This window comes from Thalassophryne amazonica, chromosome 1 (genome assembly GCF_902500255.1).
Source record: "Thalassophryne amazonica chromosome 1, fThaAma1.1, whole genome shotgun sequence".
NCBI lineage: Eukaryota > Metazoa > Chordata > Actinopteri > Batrachoidiformes > Batrachoididae > Thalassophryne > Thalassophryne amazonica.
In genome coordinates this window covers 22279297-22295536 of record NC_047103.1, presented here as the reverse complement: position 1 = coordinate 22295536, position 16240 = coordinate 22279297, and the positions used below count along the sequence as shown (strand labels likewise).

Sequence of the window (16240 nt, the reverse complement as noted above, 5' to 3'; positions counted from 1 at the left end):
TTTGTCTTTTGTTACTAACTTCTGAATGTTTGTGCCAGCAGTTACTCACTATTACTGAAATTGTTTTTTGTGTGCACAGGCCCTCCTCAGTCGACAGTAAGGGGGATTCCAAGAGGAATTCACTGGAGGACAGCTTCAGGCCCGAGCAGAGACCGAGCTCTATGACAGGGTAATAACGGCGGGCAGTACATCCTTCAGTATGTTTGTGCTACGGCACGTCTCTGTGTTTAACTTTGCTACTTGTGCACATCGTCAGTCTAATTCCAGCGTACTCTGGGGAATCGGCCGCTCCCATCCGTACAGCCAAAGCGGAGCGCAGACATCAAGAGAGGCTCCGCATGCAGAGCCCCGAGTTGACCGTCGCCCCTGACAAGGATCTGTCTCCTGCTGAGAAACGAGCTCTGGAGGCTGAGAAGAGAGCCATGTGGAGAGCAGCACGGTAAATAGAAGAGCTTCAGGCTGATGAGCTACGATTCTGTGTGAAGGACCACCCTGTGTTTGTGTGCCAAGTCTTTCTTGTTTCATGTCTAAAAACTTAATCCTGGCTCTGATGGTGTCAGTGTTTTACCTTACATCCTTTGGTTGTCTTCTCTTTTTCTGTGTACACTTCCTTCCTTCCTTCATTCCGGTGTTCTTCTCCTCACCTCATTCTTCCGTCCTGCCCGTCTCCCCGACCTCGTGGGGCACAGGCCCTATGGCTTAGAGGAGGATGTTAGGCAGTATGAGCAGGACCTGGCTAAGAAGCTCTACCAGGCCAGAGTGAGGGCATCTCATGGTGCAGCCCCCCAGCCCCTCACCTCCTCCACCTCCTTTGCAGCCTCCCAGCTCAGGTCTGCTTCTCAGCCTCAGCCAACAGGGCCATGTGCACGGCATCATGGGGGTGTGCTGGGGTGCTTTGCCGTATTTTGCTCGATGGCGAGTTCTGAAAGGTCCAAGCAAGCACTCGCACTGTTACAGTGCTTCAGCCACCTTTCTACAGCTGTTTCGCTTCTGCACGTCCACGCTCTGTCCATCTCAGGCTTCCTCTGGTTGCTCCTTTCTGTTGTCTTGTATCCACCATACAGCACTGGTTCCATTTTGACTTGCTCATGTTTTTATTTGGAGTTTAAATACTAACGCGTAGCATGCAGTACTTTTGCAAGCTACTTTCCAATATGCTATCTTGCACCATTTGGCAACAGCATCTGTGGATTCAAGCCACAGTTACAATGCATTTCCCCAACTTAGTTCTAAACAATTACTGTTTTAGTAATATCGCAGTTTGTAAGACTTGAGAATAAAATTGCAAGAGCCACAATTAATCACGCTAATTAATGTGCTCACGCTGCATGCTAGTGTGATATCATTGACTTATTCACTTCGAAGATAGTTACTGCAAGACGATGCACCACTCTGTTTACCTGTGGCTCTTTAAATGATAAAGAATGTAAGTGGAGATAACAGAGTTGTGCCTCTCTTGCATTCACTTTTCATTGTCATAATTTGTCAGACAGACAATTAACAGCTGTGTTTGAAAGCATAAACACTGATAAGTTAATAACATCCAGCACAACAGGTCTATCTGATATAATCACAGATCTTTGATAAGCCAGGCTGGCAATGGATCAGAAAAGCAAGTAGTACATTTAGCGTCATAACAGTCTTGGATAAATAACATAAACCCAGTCTTGAGTGAGAGTCTGACGGATAGTTTTAAGTATTTTCAAACTGTAGGAGATGGATGAAAGGGTGTGTTATGGGCTCAAACAGGAATCCGGGATTGTGCCTGTTTCTATTAGTTGGTCATATAATTTCCAGCTTTGGTGACTGACGAGGCATATTTATAATCACCCAAGCTGTCATGCCGTTCACTATAGGTAGCCTGTAACTCTGAATGGGGCCATCTATGCTTCAGTCTCCTGAAATGTCAGTTCATCATATGCAGTCATCAGTGAGCCACAGTTCATGTTTTTTTCTGGTAGCGTCTCCTAGTAACAGGTACCACAGAGTCCAGCAAACCTTCAAGAACCTCTGGTAGAGTTTAGCAGATGCTGAAATGTCTTTAATGTATGTGCAGCTGTCCTGCGGTCAAATCAAAAGAAACAAAAACCAGTGTTTAAGACACATTCATGAAGTGTGGGGAAAAAACAACTTTAAGCAAAATTGTCCTATTTGCAGTGAGAAAAAAAATTGTATTTCTTGGTTTACTGTTGCACTTATCGTTACTGCATTTTCCAACAGTGTATCAAACATCAAGCTGTTTCTCCTTATCTGATTAATGGATGTTTAGAGGTGGCAGGTATTGTGTAAAACATGATACAGTCCAGATTTTTGGTTTGTTCTTTCTGCACCTTTGTTTTGTTTACATACGAGGTCTGTCAATAAAGTAATGGTCGTTTTTATTTTTTTCAAAAACTATATGGATTTCATTCATATGTTTTTACGTCAGACATGCTTGAACCCTCTTGTGCATGCGTGAGTTTTTCCACGCCTGTCGGTGACATCATTCGCCTGTGAGCATGCCTTGGGAAGGAGTGGTCCCGCCCCCTCGTTGGATTTTCATTGTGTGGAAATGGCGCGAGAAGGCTTCGCGCGTAAAGACCGATTTGCTTTGGAAGCGAGACAAAGGACCACCTCCGTTTCGGCGTGTCCAGCTCTCCACAATTTCCCTGATACTTACTGTACTGGTAAGCATTGAAAGGCGAGATAGACATGTCCAAACTTGTCCTCTGACACGCCGAAACGGAGGTGTTCCTTTGTCTCGCTTCCAGAGCGAATCGGTCTTTACGCACGAAGCCGCCTCGCGGCTTTCCATGACAAAATCTCTTGTTAAAAGTGAAATCTGCCGGAAAATGGCTGATGTCCAGCTCTTGTGATAACCAGAGAAAGAGCACACGACGGTCTTGTATCCACAGAGCCATCCGTTTAGAAATGGTCCGGTGGCTTGTGCCGCGTCGTCGCAGCTCGGAGCACGGCGCGCCGAGCGTCCTTAAAGGGGTCCTTAAAGCTGTAGTAACAGACCTTATTCTCTGTGAAGCCCGTAAAATTTTCACCGAAAGCCAGATAAATTTTTCGAATGGTTTCCAGGTGCCAGTCTCTAACAGCTTCTGAAAAAATTCTGATGGAAAAAAAGTCCTTTTCATTCCGCCATTTCCAGACAATGAAAATCCGACGAGGGGGCGGGACCACTCCTTCCCAAGGCGTGCTCACAGGCGAATGACGTCACCGACAGGCGTGGAAAAACTCACGCATGCACACAAGGGTTCAAGCATGTCTGACGTAAAAACATATGAATGAAATCCATATAGTTTTTGAAAAAAATAAAAAGGACCGTTACTTTGACAGACCTCGTACATTGTGTCTGTTGTGTGAAAATGCAGCTGATTCAGAATACCCCCCCTCCCAAAAAAAAAAACAAAAAAAAAAACGTAAATGTTGGCACTTGTGTGTTTGTGTGAGTCAAGCAAAAGCCTTTTCAGTAGGTCGTCCTGCAAACAATTTGACTGGTTGTTTATCAAAGCAAACCAGGACATGGCGTCCTCGGATAACACCTGTCTGTCTTCGTTTATCCAGTGTTGGCCATTTCTGTTTGTAGAATGAAGTCTCTGGAGCAGGATGCACTGAAAGCTCAGATGGTCATTGCCAAGTCTCGTGATGGGAAGAAACGTGGTGCACTAGACCAGCTGACGGAGTCTCCATCTCCAGCGCCCACACCGTCTCCCACCCCCATGGAAGGTGAGAAACATTTGTGTTTATGAACATTACCCATATACCAAACGGTGATCAATATTTCTCCCCATTCTCAACATACTAACAAATATGGAATGCTTCAATGGGGATAAATTGTCAATAAAGATGATTTCCAGAGGATTCCATATTGTGGCACAGAAATGCCGTACAAAGAAAAACTACATTTAAAGTGAGAGTGTTAATAGATTTTTGAGGTGAACTGCTGTTTGTACAAGCTTCTCTCGTCTCTCTCTTGTTGGATTTTCAAATGTTTGGAGTCTAAGACAACACAGCTCTTTCTCTCAGATGACACCCATTGTTTTCCAGAGTATAAGTTTTTTCTCTATTATCAGCTCTTTCATTTGTGATTGTTGGCGTGTACATGTTGTTAATATCGGCATTTATTCTTTTATTATTGTAGTTTATTTTTGTTTAGTGTGTATTCTCGAGGTCGTCGCCATGTCACTTCAGAGCGAAGTGGCGAATCTGAAGGCGGGCATTTGTACTTCTGCGACTGGCCGCTTAGTGAAAACACGCGTGGGCACCAACACCTGAAATGAACCATTGTCCATTAAATTGACTTTATTGATGAGTCTGACCCCTTTGAAAAATGACCAAATTACATGTATTTGTTGTTGAGTTTGGCAATGCTTTCACCAAGTTAAAACAGCCACTAGAGGGTGCTGGAGTAATGCCCGACCTCAAGAAAAAGTCACAGGACCTCCAAAACTATTAAAAAGAAAAAAAAAACAGAGTTGTACTTTGAAAAATATGGTAGTTCTCATCTTGTGACATGAGTTTGAGGTCAGCTGTCTTTTGGAAATCCAGGGACCCTCCCCAGGTGGATGAAAGCGAAAAACCTGTAGTCCCTGATTTTTTTAAATTTAATTTTAACCTTTATTTAACCAGGTTAGTCCCATTGAGATTGAGATCTCTTTTGCAAGGGAGACCTGGACAATTATATATTTCCTTAACCTGCATATCTTTAAGTGTGGAGGAAGCCGGAGCACCTGGAGGAAACCCACACAAACATGGGGAGTACATGCAAACTGCACACAGAAAGGCCACAGGTGGGAATTGATCCCACGACCTTCTTGCTGTGAGGCAACAGTGCTAACCACTAAGCAAGCCACCAATTTAACCACTGATGGAATGCGTAATCATACCAACATAAGCATGGTAGAATTTAGTAAAAATGCTTCATGTTAATGAACTTTGTGCACCGAAGATGAAGCAGTGATGATGAGATGAAGCTTTGCTTCGTGTGTCAAAGCAGGACCCTTTGCTGATTGTTTTACTAAAAGCTTCATTACTTCCAAGTTCCATTATCAGCTCATTTGGAGACATCTAGTGGTCAAATAATGTATAGCACACTTAATGAGGCTATAACAAGTTAGGGGCCAAGTAGCACAATTTCTGTCAGCATGTATCAACAAGAAACATTGTCTTCATTGTTCGTCACAATATTTTCATATTCACTGAGAATCTGAATATTTTAATAGCAATTGAATGTAATAAAATGGAATTTGTTTCATGTGGTACACATTCAACTCAAGCTTTACCTCATCGTTTTATCTGCGGGTGTAGGACAGGTCCCCCCCCCCTTTTTTTCCCCCTATAAGACAAATAAAAATGTAATAACTAGGTGAAAATGCTCCAACATTAGAGTTGATTGTTTCAGAAATTTAACTGCTTCCATGTGTTAAAGGAGCTTTTGATTAATTATTTGTGTTAAACACGTAAACTCTACAAAGTCGATCATCATTTCAAAAATAGTGATTTTTTTTTTTTTTTTTTTTTTTTTAATGCTGAAGTAAACCTGTAGCTAAAGCTCTCTGTTTTTTGTCATTTCATATTTCTCTGACAGAGCTCAGTCCTCGAGGAGTGACGTCACCTGGCAGGCTGGTAAGAGCTAAACCTCCGTCCTTGCTCGTGTTTGCAAAGACTTCCCCGTTGTCGCGGACTGGCTCAGAGAGCTTGAATTGTCAAAACATATAAACAAAGTTGTAAGAGTGACTCAGCATTTTTTATTTATTAATTAGTTTAAGCGGCACACAAGGTTATTTTACAAACTACAAAATTTACGCTTCGCCTCAGAAGACATCGACATTAACCCTCCATCGTGCTCATTGCCACTTTTATCCAATCAGATCTGAGATCACACACTGCGCTCCCACCATTTGCCACAGCTGGCTGTTTGAATCACCCATCAGCCTCTCTGCCTCCTCCCTCTCCTCTACCCTCTACTTTGTCCCATCCCTCTTTTTTTTCTGCCTCATTTTTTCCCTCTACCTCATTCCCGTTTGCTATCCTTCTAGTCCCTGTCATCAAAGAAGTTTGACTACCGGCAGTTTGCTGCAATTCCTTCTTCCAAACCCGTATACGACATCCAGGTACTGCTGCATGCTGAGTTCCCGGGGGCCTCAGTTTTCCTCCCTTCCTACGGCATTCCCTGCTGCTCCTCCCCTATAGCGGCTCTGCTAACCCTGAGGCACTAGAGCGATTGCAGGTTTTGGCTTGATGATTGATCAGAACTTGTTACTCTGCACTACAGATACACGACAGCTCACTAATAATTCCCCTGGAAAGAAACTTTCACACTAAAATTATTATTTTTTTTTTTTTTAAATGAGTCTCTCATGACCCACAAATGTGAGTGCGTCTTTAGCAGTAACCGTCTGTCTCTCTGCTAACTAACCCATCACCAGCAGATTAATACATGACCAGCTTTGAACCCACTAACCAAACTCGGCTCTGGGAACAAACTGCATCTTGTCCATACTCATGTTCTCCTCCATCGACTGTCCTGCTTCACGCTTAAGTCACAGGCAGTCTCTTCCATAAGATCTCCCATCATGCTCTGTGTTTATGATAAACTAATCTGCCTTTGAGATCTCCCCTCATGCACGGTGTCAAACTAACGAGTTTGATTGGAAAGTTTGAGAGTTAAAACCTGATCGAGGCCGTAGGTTGCAGTAGGTTCTCTTCAGATTGCTTGTGTTTTAATTATCTCTAATCCTCGGGGGTGATGGAGAAACCAGAACTTGCTTGGAACTGGCCTTTATGTACAGTCAGGTCCACAAGAATTTGGCAGCCGTGAGGAAATGAGTAGTCTAAGAAAAAATTAAAAAATACTTTGAGTATTGTACTCATCAGTATTGATGAGCTCAGAAATGCCAAAAGGCCACTAGAATATTGAAAACATGAGATTTGTTTCCCTGGCAAAGAAAATCTTTCCATATTAATTGGCCAGAATAAGAACACCCTTCAGGAGGTAACCATAGCTCTGGTATAGTTAAGAATGAAGAGAAAATATTACCAGAATACATACAGAGGATTTATGAGAAGATCTGAACCATTTTGTCTCAAAATCAGGAAGACCAACTAATTTACTAGGGCCTGACTGATATGGACTTTTTCTTTTTTGGGCGGGGGGGGAATACGATGCTGATATTATGGAGTAAAAAAAAAAATTACGACAGTGATATATATCGATAAATACATTAAACAAAGGTCAATTATTCCTAACATTTTATTGTGATGAAGACTTTTTGTTTGTTTGTTTGTTTTTTAAGTTTAAACATGAACTGTATTATAAATAAATATGACCAAAAACCAACCAACATACATCACGCTGCCTTCAGTCGGACTGGGAGTCACTGTGTGGCATGGCTCAACATGCCACACAGGGGCCAAAGTAGACTTCTTGACTACTTTGGCCTCGTCTAGCTAATGGCATAGCAACCACTTATCTCTTGTCACTGTAAAACATTCACTCTGATTGAAGATGAAATGCAGCTGGTCGCTTTACCTCTGTCTCTGGTAGCTAATGTGAGCAAGGGATGATGGGATCCCAGCCATGCTTGTCTGCATTGTAAACAATGCTGTCAGCATGTCCTTTGTTGGACAAACTACTTATTGACACCATTTTTAGCAGCACATTGTTTTTTCACATTGTTTCTGCATATCAGCAAAAATAATACTGATACCGATAAATTGGTCAAAAGCTCATATCTGCTGATATTATTTGCCAACCGATGTATCGGTTGGGCTCAAAAATTTATCCAGCAAATAAATACATCTAAAAGAGATTGTACAGTTTGAGAATAGCATGTTCTGGACAGTCTCTTATACTAAATTGGCACAAAGCGAAGTGTAAAGGGAAGGGATGGGCGTATACCTTTGACAGTGTCTGAATATTTATGGCCCAGCCTATTTTGGGGTGGAGTTTGTGTCGCTTTTGGTTTGTGAGATCATGTGTTGTTTCTAAATGGTACTGTGGGTTATGTACTTCCGCCAAGGAGGTTCTCACCTGGTCCTGTTGATCTGTTACTCTGCAAGGAATTACCCAAGAAGGTATTTTACAAGAACTTTGATTTTGTTGGACATTTTATAATATGTCCATTTTTGGGGCCTTGGCGGAGGTATGTGCTCTAGTTTGTGCCCTTCCAGTCTGATATTGCTTTGTGTGTAAAATCCCTGCTCTTGAAGACGGACTATTTTGGGGATTGTGTGTTAGTGGAAGGTAGCGATGGCCTCGCTGTGCAGAACAAACCTCGACGTAAACACGCTTCTTGTGTGGTGCGTTGGTGACGCTCGTCAATCCTGTGCTGTCACTCTGTTTGGCGTCTCTTGGTGGATGTGCCTGTGCTTCGTGGCACCCGCGGTGATCTAACCTCCACTGAACATGGCGACCCCTGCTGGTGGATAGTCGAGCTGGCTTTTGTGGCTGCAAGTGATGGCGAGCTTCAGCGCTGTTCACACGGTGAAGGTTCTCGCCAAGACGTGCCCCTGACGCTGAATAACTCCAGTTCTCTTCTCTCTTCCAGTCTCCTGAAGTGACCGATGAGACACATTTTATCGGCGACGGTTCCGACAACCAAGGTGAGTGCTGTCGCTGGCGCTGTGTGATGTCACTGTGTGATGATGACTTATGTGGGTGACTGAGTGAGAAACCGTGTTACCCCAATTTGTTCTCCTCTGATTCAGGAAGCTACCTGGGATAAGCAGCTTCTGTTGGTAGGATCCTGTGTGTGTGTGTGTGTGTGTGTGTGTGTGTGTGTGTGTGTGTGTGTGTGTGTGTGTGTGTGTGTGTGTGTGTGTGTGTGTGTGTGTGTGTGTGTGTGTGTGTGTGTGTGTGTGTTGTGTGGGGGAGGGGTTATTTCCTAACTCTTTCCCAAACTCAGCCCTCTGCTGCTTTACTTCCTGCTCTCTCACAAATCAACAGTTAGCAATTTCGGTGTGTGCACGGCAGCTGCTAACGCTGAAGTGTGATGAAGTGCCTTTTAGTGTTCTTGTTGTTATTAAATTACTTACATTTTTATAATTATTTCTACCAGTGTGTTCATCATAGAGTGTATGTAAAGGCGGATACCCCTCCCCCATTACCGTCATGGAGGAAAACAGAAGCCAAAAATGAAACTGATAACGTTCATGCTAAGTTAGCATAATTTCCCATCACGTCCAGTTAAAATTACATTTTACAAATACAAAAAAAGGAACAAGTACATTACGTTACTGTTGTATTTACCATTTAGCCAAATGTGTTGTTCATTAGCTTGCTAGAAGTTAATGTCAGATAACGGTTTAACGAGTCGCTGGCTGGACCCTTTGAAAAGTCATCTAACAGAATTTTTTAATACAACTGCATGAATATAATGAAAAAAATTACACTTCGTGTACTTTAATCTTTAAATTTTGTGATGATTTGGATATTTTGGACGAGCTGTTGTGTTCTCCGTCTTTACATTCAGTCTCTGTGGCGTTCTCAGACTTCAACTCATCTTTTTACTCTGATGTACCTAATGTCACAAAGAACAAATGACAAACCATGTTTGAGGCTTTAACCTTCAGTATTTGCTGATTCTTTCATCATGTTTTAGTGTGTTGCACATCCATCGAAGTCTCAGCGCTGCACTTTTAAACAGAGTTAAAAAAATCACAGTTTTCTTAATGGTTTACTGGGAAACCGATACTGGTGAAGAACATTATTCACCGTTGAACCAGTGATTAAAATGGTGGCAGTCATCAGCAGCGTCTGACACAAACGAGGACGCCGCTCATTACGTCCACCAAAGATGTAATAAAATCGTGGGTGTTTGTTTATTTATTCATTTGTCTGTCTGTTAGCAGGATTATGTCAAAACTACTGCATGGATTTCATCGAAATTTGCACCACAGATAGATATTAGGCCATGGAAAATGTGGATCCAGATCCAGATTCTGGATCAGGATTTCAATTCGTACGCTTCACTTTGGCGGATTTTGAGGATTACATCAAAACTACTTAATAGATTTTCACCAAATTTTCACCACACTTTGGTGTTGGCCCTTGGCAGACTCCGTTAGATTTTGGAGCTTATCTGGATCTGGATCCGGATTCTGGTTCAGGATTTCACTTTGTTGACTTTTAGGATTACGTCAAAACTACTTCACGTATACGACATCACGATGTAAAGCCAAGATCAGGAAGACACTATTTTGTTTCAGCTTGTGATTTAAATATCAGATTACAACATCTTGATCAATCAGACCATTCTGGATCAGTATGCAATTATTGCATTGTGTTGTGGAATCCGGATCCAGGTTAAGTCCGGGTCACGATGTGAATCACATATAGAATAGAATAGAATAGAAAGCCTTTATTGTCATTATACACAGCAAACACAGTCTGCATAGTACGACGAGATTAGGGGGGCTGCTCCTTAAAATGTGCACGCAGTGCAATACAAGACAATATAACATGAATAAACAACAATATAACATAAAGAAACACGCAAAGTCCTTTGCTGAGATGTAAAATTGTGTAACATATGGACAGTGTAAACAGTGTAGCAATTGAGAGAGTGCAAAAGGAAATGTAAAACTGTATGACAACTATAGGCAATGTAAACAATGTAACAATTGAAAAATGTGCAAAAGTCCTGTGCTACAAATGAAATAGATATGGTGCGACTCAGTACCTAATATAGTCCCTTTTTAGTGCAGATTATTGTTCAACATGGTGATGGTTTTGGGGAAGAAACTGTCTCTGAGTCTATTTGTCCTGGCCTGTATGGACCTGTAGCGCCTGCCAGAGGGCAACAGGTTGAAGAGGTGAAAGCTGGGGTGTGTATTGTCCTTGAGAATGTTCTTGGCCCTACTAAGACAACAGGAGGTGTAGATGGTGGAAATGGAGGGCAGAGGACAGCCAATGATTTTTTGGGCAGTCTTTGCTACCCTCTCCAGTCTCTTCCTGTCAGCTTCAGTGCAGCTGGAGTGCCACACTGACACTGCGTAGGTCAGCAGGCTCTCTATAGTGGAGCGATAGAAGGTCACCAGCAGGGGTGTGCTTAATTGCTCCTTCCTAAGCACCCTCAAGAAGTGTAGTCGCTGCTGGGCCTTCTTGACCAGTGCTGCGGTGTTGACTGACCAGGAGAGGTCAGCAGAGATGTGAACCCCTAGGAACTTGAAGGACTCCACTTGCTCCATGCATCCGCCATTGATGTACAGGGGGGCAGGGGCAGCTTTCTTTCGATGGAAGTCCAGGATGAGTTCCTTAGTCTTTGTGATGTTTAGTGCCAAGTTGTTGGCTGCACTCCACTCGACCAGTTTTTGGACCTCATCTCTGTAGGCCGCTTCGTTTCCCCCTGTTATCAGCCCCACCACTGTTGTGTCATCATCAAATTTGACGATGATGTTCTCCGAGTGGGTGGGGGTGCAGTCAGATGTGTAGAGCGAGTAGAGGAGTGGGCTCAGCACACAGCCCTGGGGGGGGAGCCGGTACTGAGAGTACAGAAGGAGGAGAAGTGAGGACCAAGTTTCACCTGCTGTGGTCGGTTAACCAGGAAGTCTTTGATCCAGGAGCAGGCGGGCAGTGGGATCCCCGGGTTGGATAACTTGGGGATAAGAATGTCTGGTATTATGGTATTAAAAGCTGAGCTATAGTCAATGAAGAGCATCTTGACGTAGCTCCCTTGTTTCTCCAGGTGAGTCAGTGCTGAGTGAAGGGCGGTTGTTATTGCATCTTCTGCTGATCTGTTAGACCGGTATGCAAACTGATGCTGGTCCAGGGTAGGAGGGAGACAAGCTTTGATGTGTCTTAGAACCAGTTTCTCAAAGCACTTGGTGATGACTGGGGTCAGTGGAAGTCATTGAGGCTGGTTGTGGGTGATTTTTTTGGAACTGGGATGATAGTGATGGATTTTAAGCAGGCTGGGATGATGGCTTGTTCTAGTGACAGGTTGAAAATGACAATTATTCTATTCTATTCTATCTGATCCTCTCCAAAATGCTCAAATCAGTCCTATTGGCAATCCAAAAGTTGGGAGCTATGACTTCCTTAAACATGAACTGATTTAACTGTTAGCGGGGGGGGGGCTTGATTTCTGACCAGTTTGCAAAAACAGTCACTGTGGTGGAGTTTCTGCTCGGTGTTTTTGAAGCTGCATGTTTCCAGCTGCTGATCTGAGTGTGGGGCTTCTCCTGCAGGTTTAAGGGAATCCTCCACTTTCCCATCAGTCACTGCACTCAAATGTTTTGTCCACTGGCCTGCTTGTTTTCTTCCTGTCTGGAGTGACGCTCGGGTGAATGGTTAAACTGCGGCCGTGCAGGCGCTGCGCTGTGACTGACGCTGCTCCTGTTTTGCTGCCATCCAGGGCCCGCTGCGAGCTCTGAGGGCGAGGTTCCCACGCCGCTGCCCGCCACCTCAGCCCTGGAGGAGATGGCCCTGTACAGCAACAAGCGCAAACTGAGGCAGGGTCGCCGCAGCCTGGAAACCGCCGTGCCCACGTAACGCCTCACACGGACACACGTGAAAAAAAAAACACAAATTTACAGGCACTGTGGAACTCTGGGGAGCACCCAGGCGGACCCAGAAGAGGCACACAGTCACTAAACACTAGCGTAACATTTACGCTTCTATATGTCACCGCTGCAGATGCCGCCAGGCTGAGAGTCACCGCTTTCATCCTGCGTGCCGGTCTGCAGACGACTCGGCAACAAACATCACTGATGGCGAGAACGCGCTAATGTGGTTAGCTAGGAATGCTAGCTTTTATTTGTTTTACACTGTTTGCCTATTAGCAGCCGAATTACTCTAACAACAGGTGACCAATGTTTTAGTTAATTTTTACACATCCAATGATTTTGCTGTTGTTTGTTTTTATTTTAAAGCATACTGGAAGAGAGAAGAAATGGGTCGCATTAAGTTCCTGAATGATATTTTTAGGGTTTCCGTGAATAGATTGTATAATGTCAGGGTTTTTTTTACGACAAGGGTGGAGAGGAGTGTAAATAATGAGTGAGGAGGGAAATTCCTGCTACCTTCAGTCTCACACACACACACACACACACACAAAATTATTACAGATTGTTTTTTGCGCAGCCAGTTGTATAAGGACGTGTATCTTAATTTATTTTAGCATTTCACTCAAATTAGGCGCTTTAGATTTTAAACTTTTAACCCATTCATAATTTGGTGAAGTGGGCTCATTCATGATTCAAGTCAGAAGTTTAAAAATTTTTAATTGTTTGTTTTTGTTTTGTTTTTTAACACACAGATTATGTATCGTCACGTAAATATGACTCTTAAAAACTCTACTCTCAGTGAACAGTACATCATTTCTCTCACAACATGAAAGTTTTCTGGAAATTGCTGATTTTCAGGTTTGGTGCGTAGAGTTTGTTTTATACTGCACAGTGATACGTTGGCACGATACGTTTGACTGTTAATAGGCTGTATTCAAGAAAAAGCAAACTCCATTTTTAACTAACGTTAGCAGTGACGCTGATGCTCATTTGGAGTGTTCCATGTTTATACCTCCCCTATGAAACAAACCAACCCAGAAGAGGAACAAGTTGAAGTTTCTTCAATGGCCATATAGCACCATTAGCAGCTACTGGTAGCTTGATGATGTTTCTTCCTGTTACTCCATAGTTAGAAGCAAGAAGCCAGTCAAAATTTCTTTGAATGCCTGAACCAAGGTTAGCGTATTAACTTTAGGTTGTTTGGTAACTCCAAGATGGGCGCGTATTCCAGCTTCATTTGTCCTGCCCATGCCCCACCTCTTTACCCATTGGTCAGGACAGAGGCGGAGTAAGCACTGCCAACATGGCAACACCCAAAGCAGCACTTTTTGGGATTTTCAGAAAACCTATAGGTGACGTAACAGAGGGTTTGTCCAGTAAATATATATTAGGGTGGTCTTCTACTGTATGCCAAAAATAAAAATGTGACTTTCTTGAGGTGCTTCCTGACAGAATTGTTCATCTTGATGAGAAAATGTTTTGTGCAAAATTTTATTTCGATATGACTGTTCTAACCACGGCTGCATGTGGAGTGGAAATTGCAGTAGTTGAGCATATTAGCACAAACCAGCAATAGTAATGTACCTGTTCACAAATGAAATACTAATTGAAACAGTTATCCTTTCTTCTTTAACTGTTCACCTTTTTGGTAAAAACAGTCATGGGGAGTGGCATTTTGCCTTCCGATTTTCTTCGTCTCCGAGAACTGACGTCAATGCCACTCAACAGCTTGCAAAAGGTGGCGCTGTTGTAATCCTGGATAAGTGCAACTCTTCGCTCAGCAAAGTCATTGAAAGCATCAATGTTACTCAGGACCTGCTGTGACAACAGGAATGACGGGTCATCCTCCCACTCTGAGGGGTCCTTGATGAGGAAGTCCATGTTGATGTTGAAGGCCTCAAAAATGCAACCTGAGGCAGATGGAACAAAATCTGCAACTAATGAACTAATGTATCCAGTCCATAACTCAAAATATCACTTGCACGTCACAAAAAACGGGTCAGGCAGCAGTGGTTAATATTTTTCCAATCTCGTGAAATTTCACCCAATTTATTTTTCCCCCTAAAGGAACCAAAAAATGAAGAAGTGCCTTGAAAAAGCTGTGCGAGATGATATGTTGACCTGGTACCTCTGACTATCGATGGGCTACCATGCTAGGGTTAACACCCGTGTTGGCTCTGATGCTAACCGTCATTGATGCTGACATTAACGTTGATGCTTTTTTTAGGGTGTACTGGTGTTTATGCCCGACATGTCAACATGGCGCTGTTAATGTACTTTATTAAAGAACATGATAACTGCTAGCACAAATGCTAACATTTGGTCAACATCTGTTAGTGTTTCCAGAAGAAAAAACTAATTATGGTTGATACAAACATCAGCACATCTACAGCTGGAGTCAACCCTGATGTTAGCAGTGGCCTCCGTTAGGGTCTTTAATACGGCCCGTCGGGGTCAAACGTGCCGTGTTGGCGTATTTATACAGTGCACTACCTATACAAATAGCACTACGCTCCCAAGTTGGAAATCCATTCCTTTAAGGAAAAGTTTCCTCTCTGTCTGAACACCTTTTCTCTTGTTACATTCCTGCTGTAGAGCCTGTGTCTACACTGAAGGTGGCAGCGTTGAGCAGACAGTTTAACTGACACTCTTATTTAGTAACGGTACATATTCGGCACTTTTTATTTTTAGGGTATTGTTTTCATACTAATGTGAATCTTAGTCATTTCTGTCCTTTTCTGCAGGGATTCCAGAGTGATGTGAAGGTAGCAGGCATTTTATTTTTCTGTCTAACAATAATTTAAATCTCATGCCACTGGGGAAAAGAAAACTCTTTGTGTGAATAATGTACAAATACTGAAAGGAAAGCAGATGTTTTGAATTTGACACTGAGCCTGTCTTGACCTCTGTGGAGATTTAACATGTCAGAGTTTGGACCGGCTCCTCTCTGCCTGTATATCGCTTTATTAATGGGAGATGACAACCATCAAATCACATGAAACATCAGACATTCAGTTCACTTCTTGGTGGAATTTTTCCAGGATCACAGACTCTAATTTAACCTAGATCTTTAAATTCTAGTTTCCACTTTGTGCTGTCTGAAATTCAGTTTGCTTGTTTGTTTGTTTTTTACTGACATTAGGTAAATCTTTTCAGAGGGGGTTCACTACATCATTAATGCAGCATCTCATGTTTGCTTTATTTGTTTGTCTCGGTTTATTTTGGGGGCTTTATTTCTTGCAAATAGGTCTGAGGGAACAGGGTCAGAGGTCCTAGGGTCAAAGGTTAGAGCTCATACAAGACTGTAACTAGTGAATTTGTACAACCAAAGAAGTCTATTTTGTGGTTCAGAAATAATAAATTTTACTTTTCATTTAAGAAGCAGCTTGTTGTTTTGTCTTTTGTTCAGTAAACAAGGACAGATTAACTGCACAGGTGAAAATACTCATTCTGAAACTGGTATGTCTTTTTTTTTTTTTTCTCAGACTAATTTACATTTACTTTTGTCTGGGTCTCTTAATGTCTTCTGCTGTGGCGACAGACCTGCTGCTTCTGTAGAAACACAAACCAGATATTAGTCCATTAACAGCTGCAGGATTTTGTGGCTGGTCATGTAACTGTTTACTACATTTTCACACAAAATTCACAAAGGATGAGAAGATATTTCCTTTGTTTTTCCATCAGATTGTTCATCTGATGCTCAATTATTTAGCTCCATACTGTGAACAAGCACCCCAGCAAATAC

The 16240-nt window shown here is 42.7% G+C and overlaps 1 protein-coding gene across 1 annotated transcript in view; it reads left to right on the top strand.

Annotated features, from left to right (window-relative positions):
* scrib (scribble planar cell polarity protein) overlaps positions 1 to 15879 on the top strand; it is a 218711-nt gene extending 202832 nt beyond the window's left edge. The window contains 8 exon segments of the mRNA XM_034167047.1: positions 80 to 169; positions 257 to 439; positions 690 to 830; positions 3575 to 3714; positions 5576 to 5613; positions 6027 to 6101; positions 8538 to 8592; positions 12345 to 15879. Of these exon segments, the coding sequence (XP_034022938.1) occupies positions 80 to 169; positions 257 to 439; positions 690 to 830; positions 3575 to 3714; positions 5576 to 5613; positions 6027 to 6101; positions 8538 to 8592; positions 12345 to 12481 (859 nt within the window). The 3' untranslated portion in view covers positions 12482 to 15879.
* The last annotated feature ends 361 nt before the right edge of the window (positions 15880 to 16240 follow it).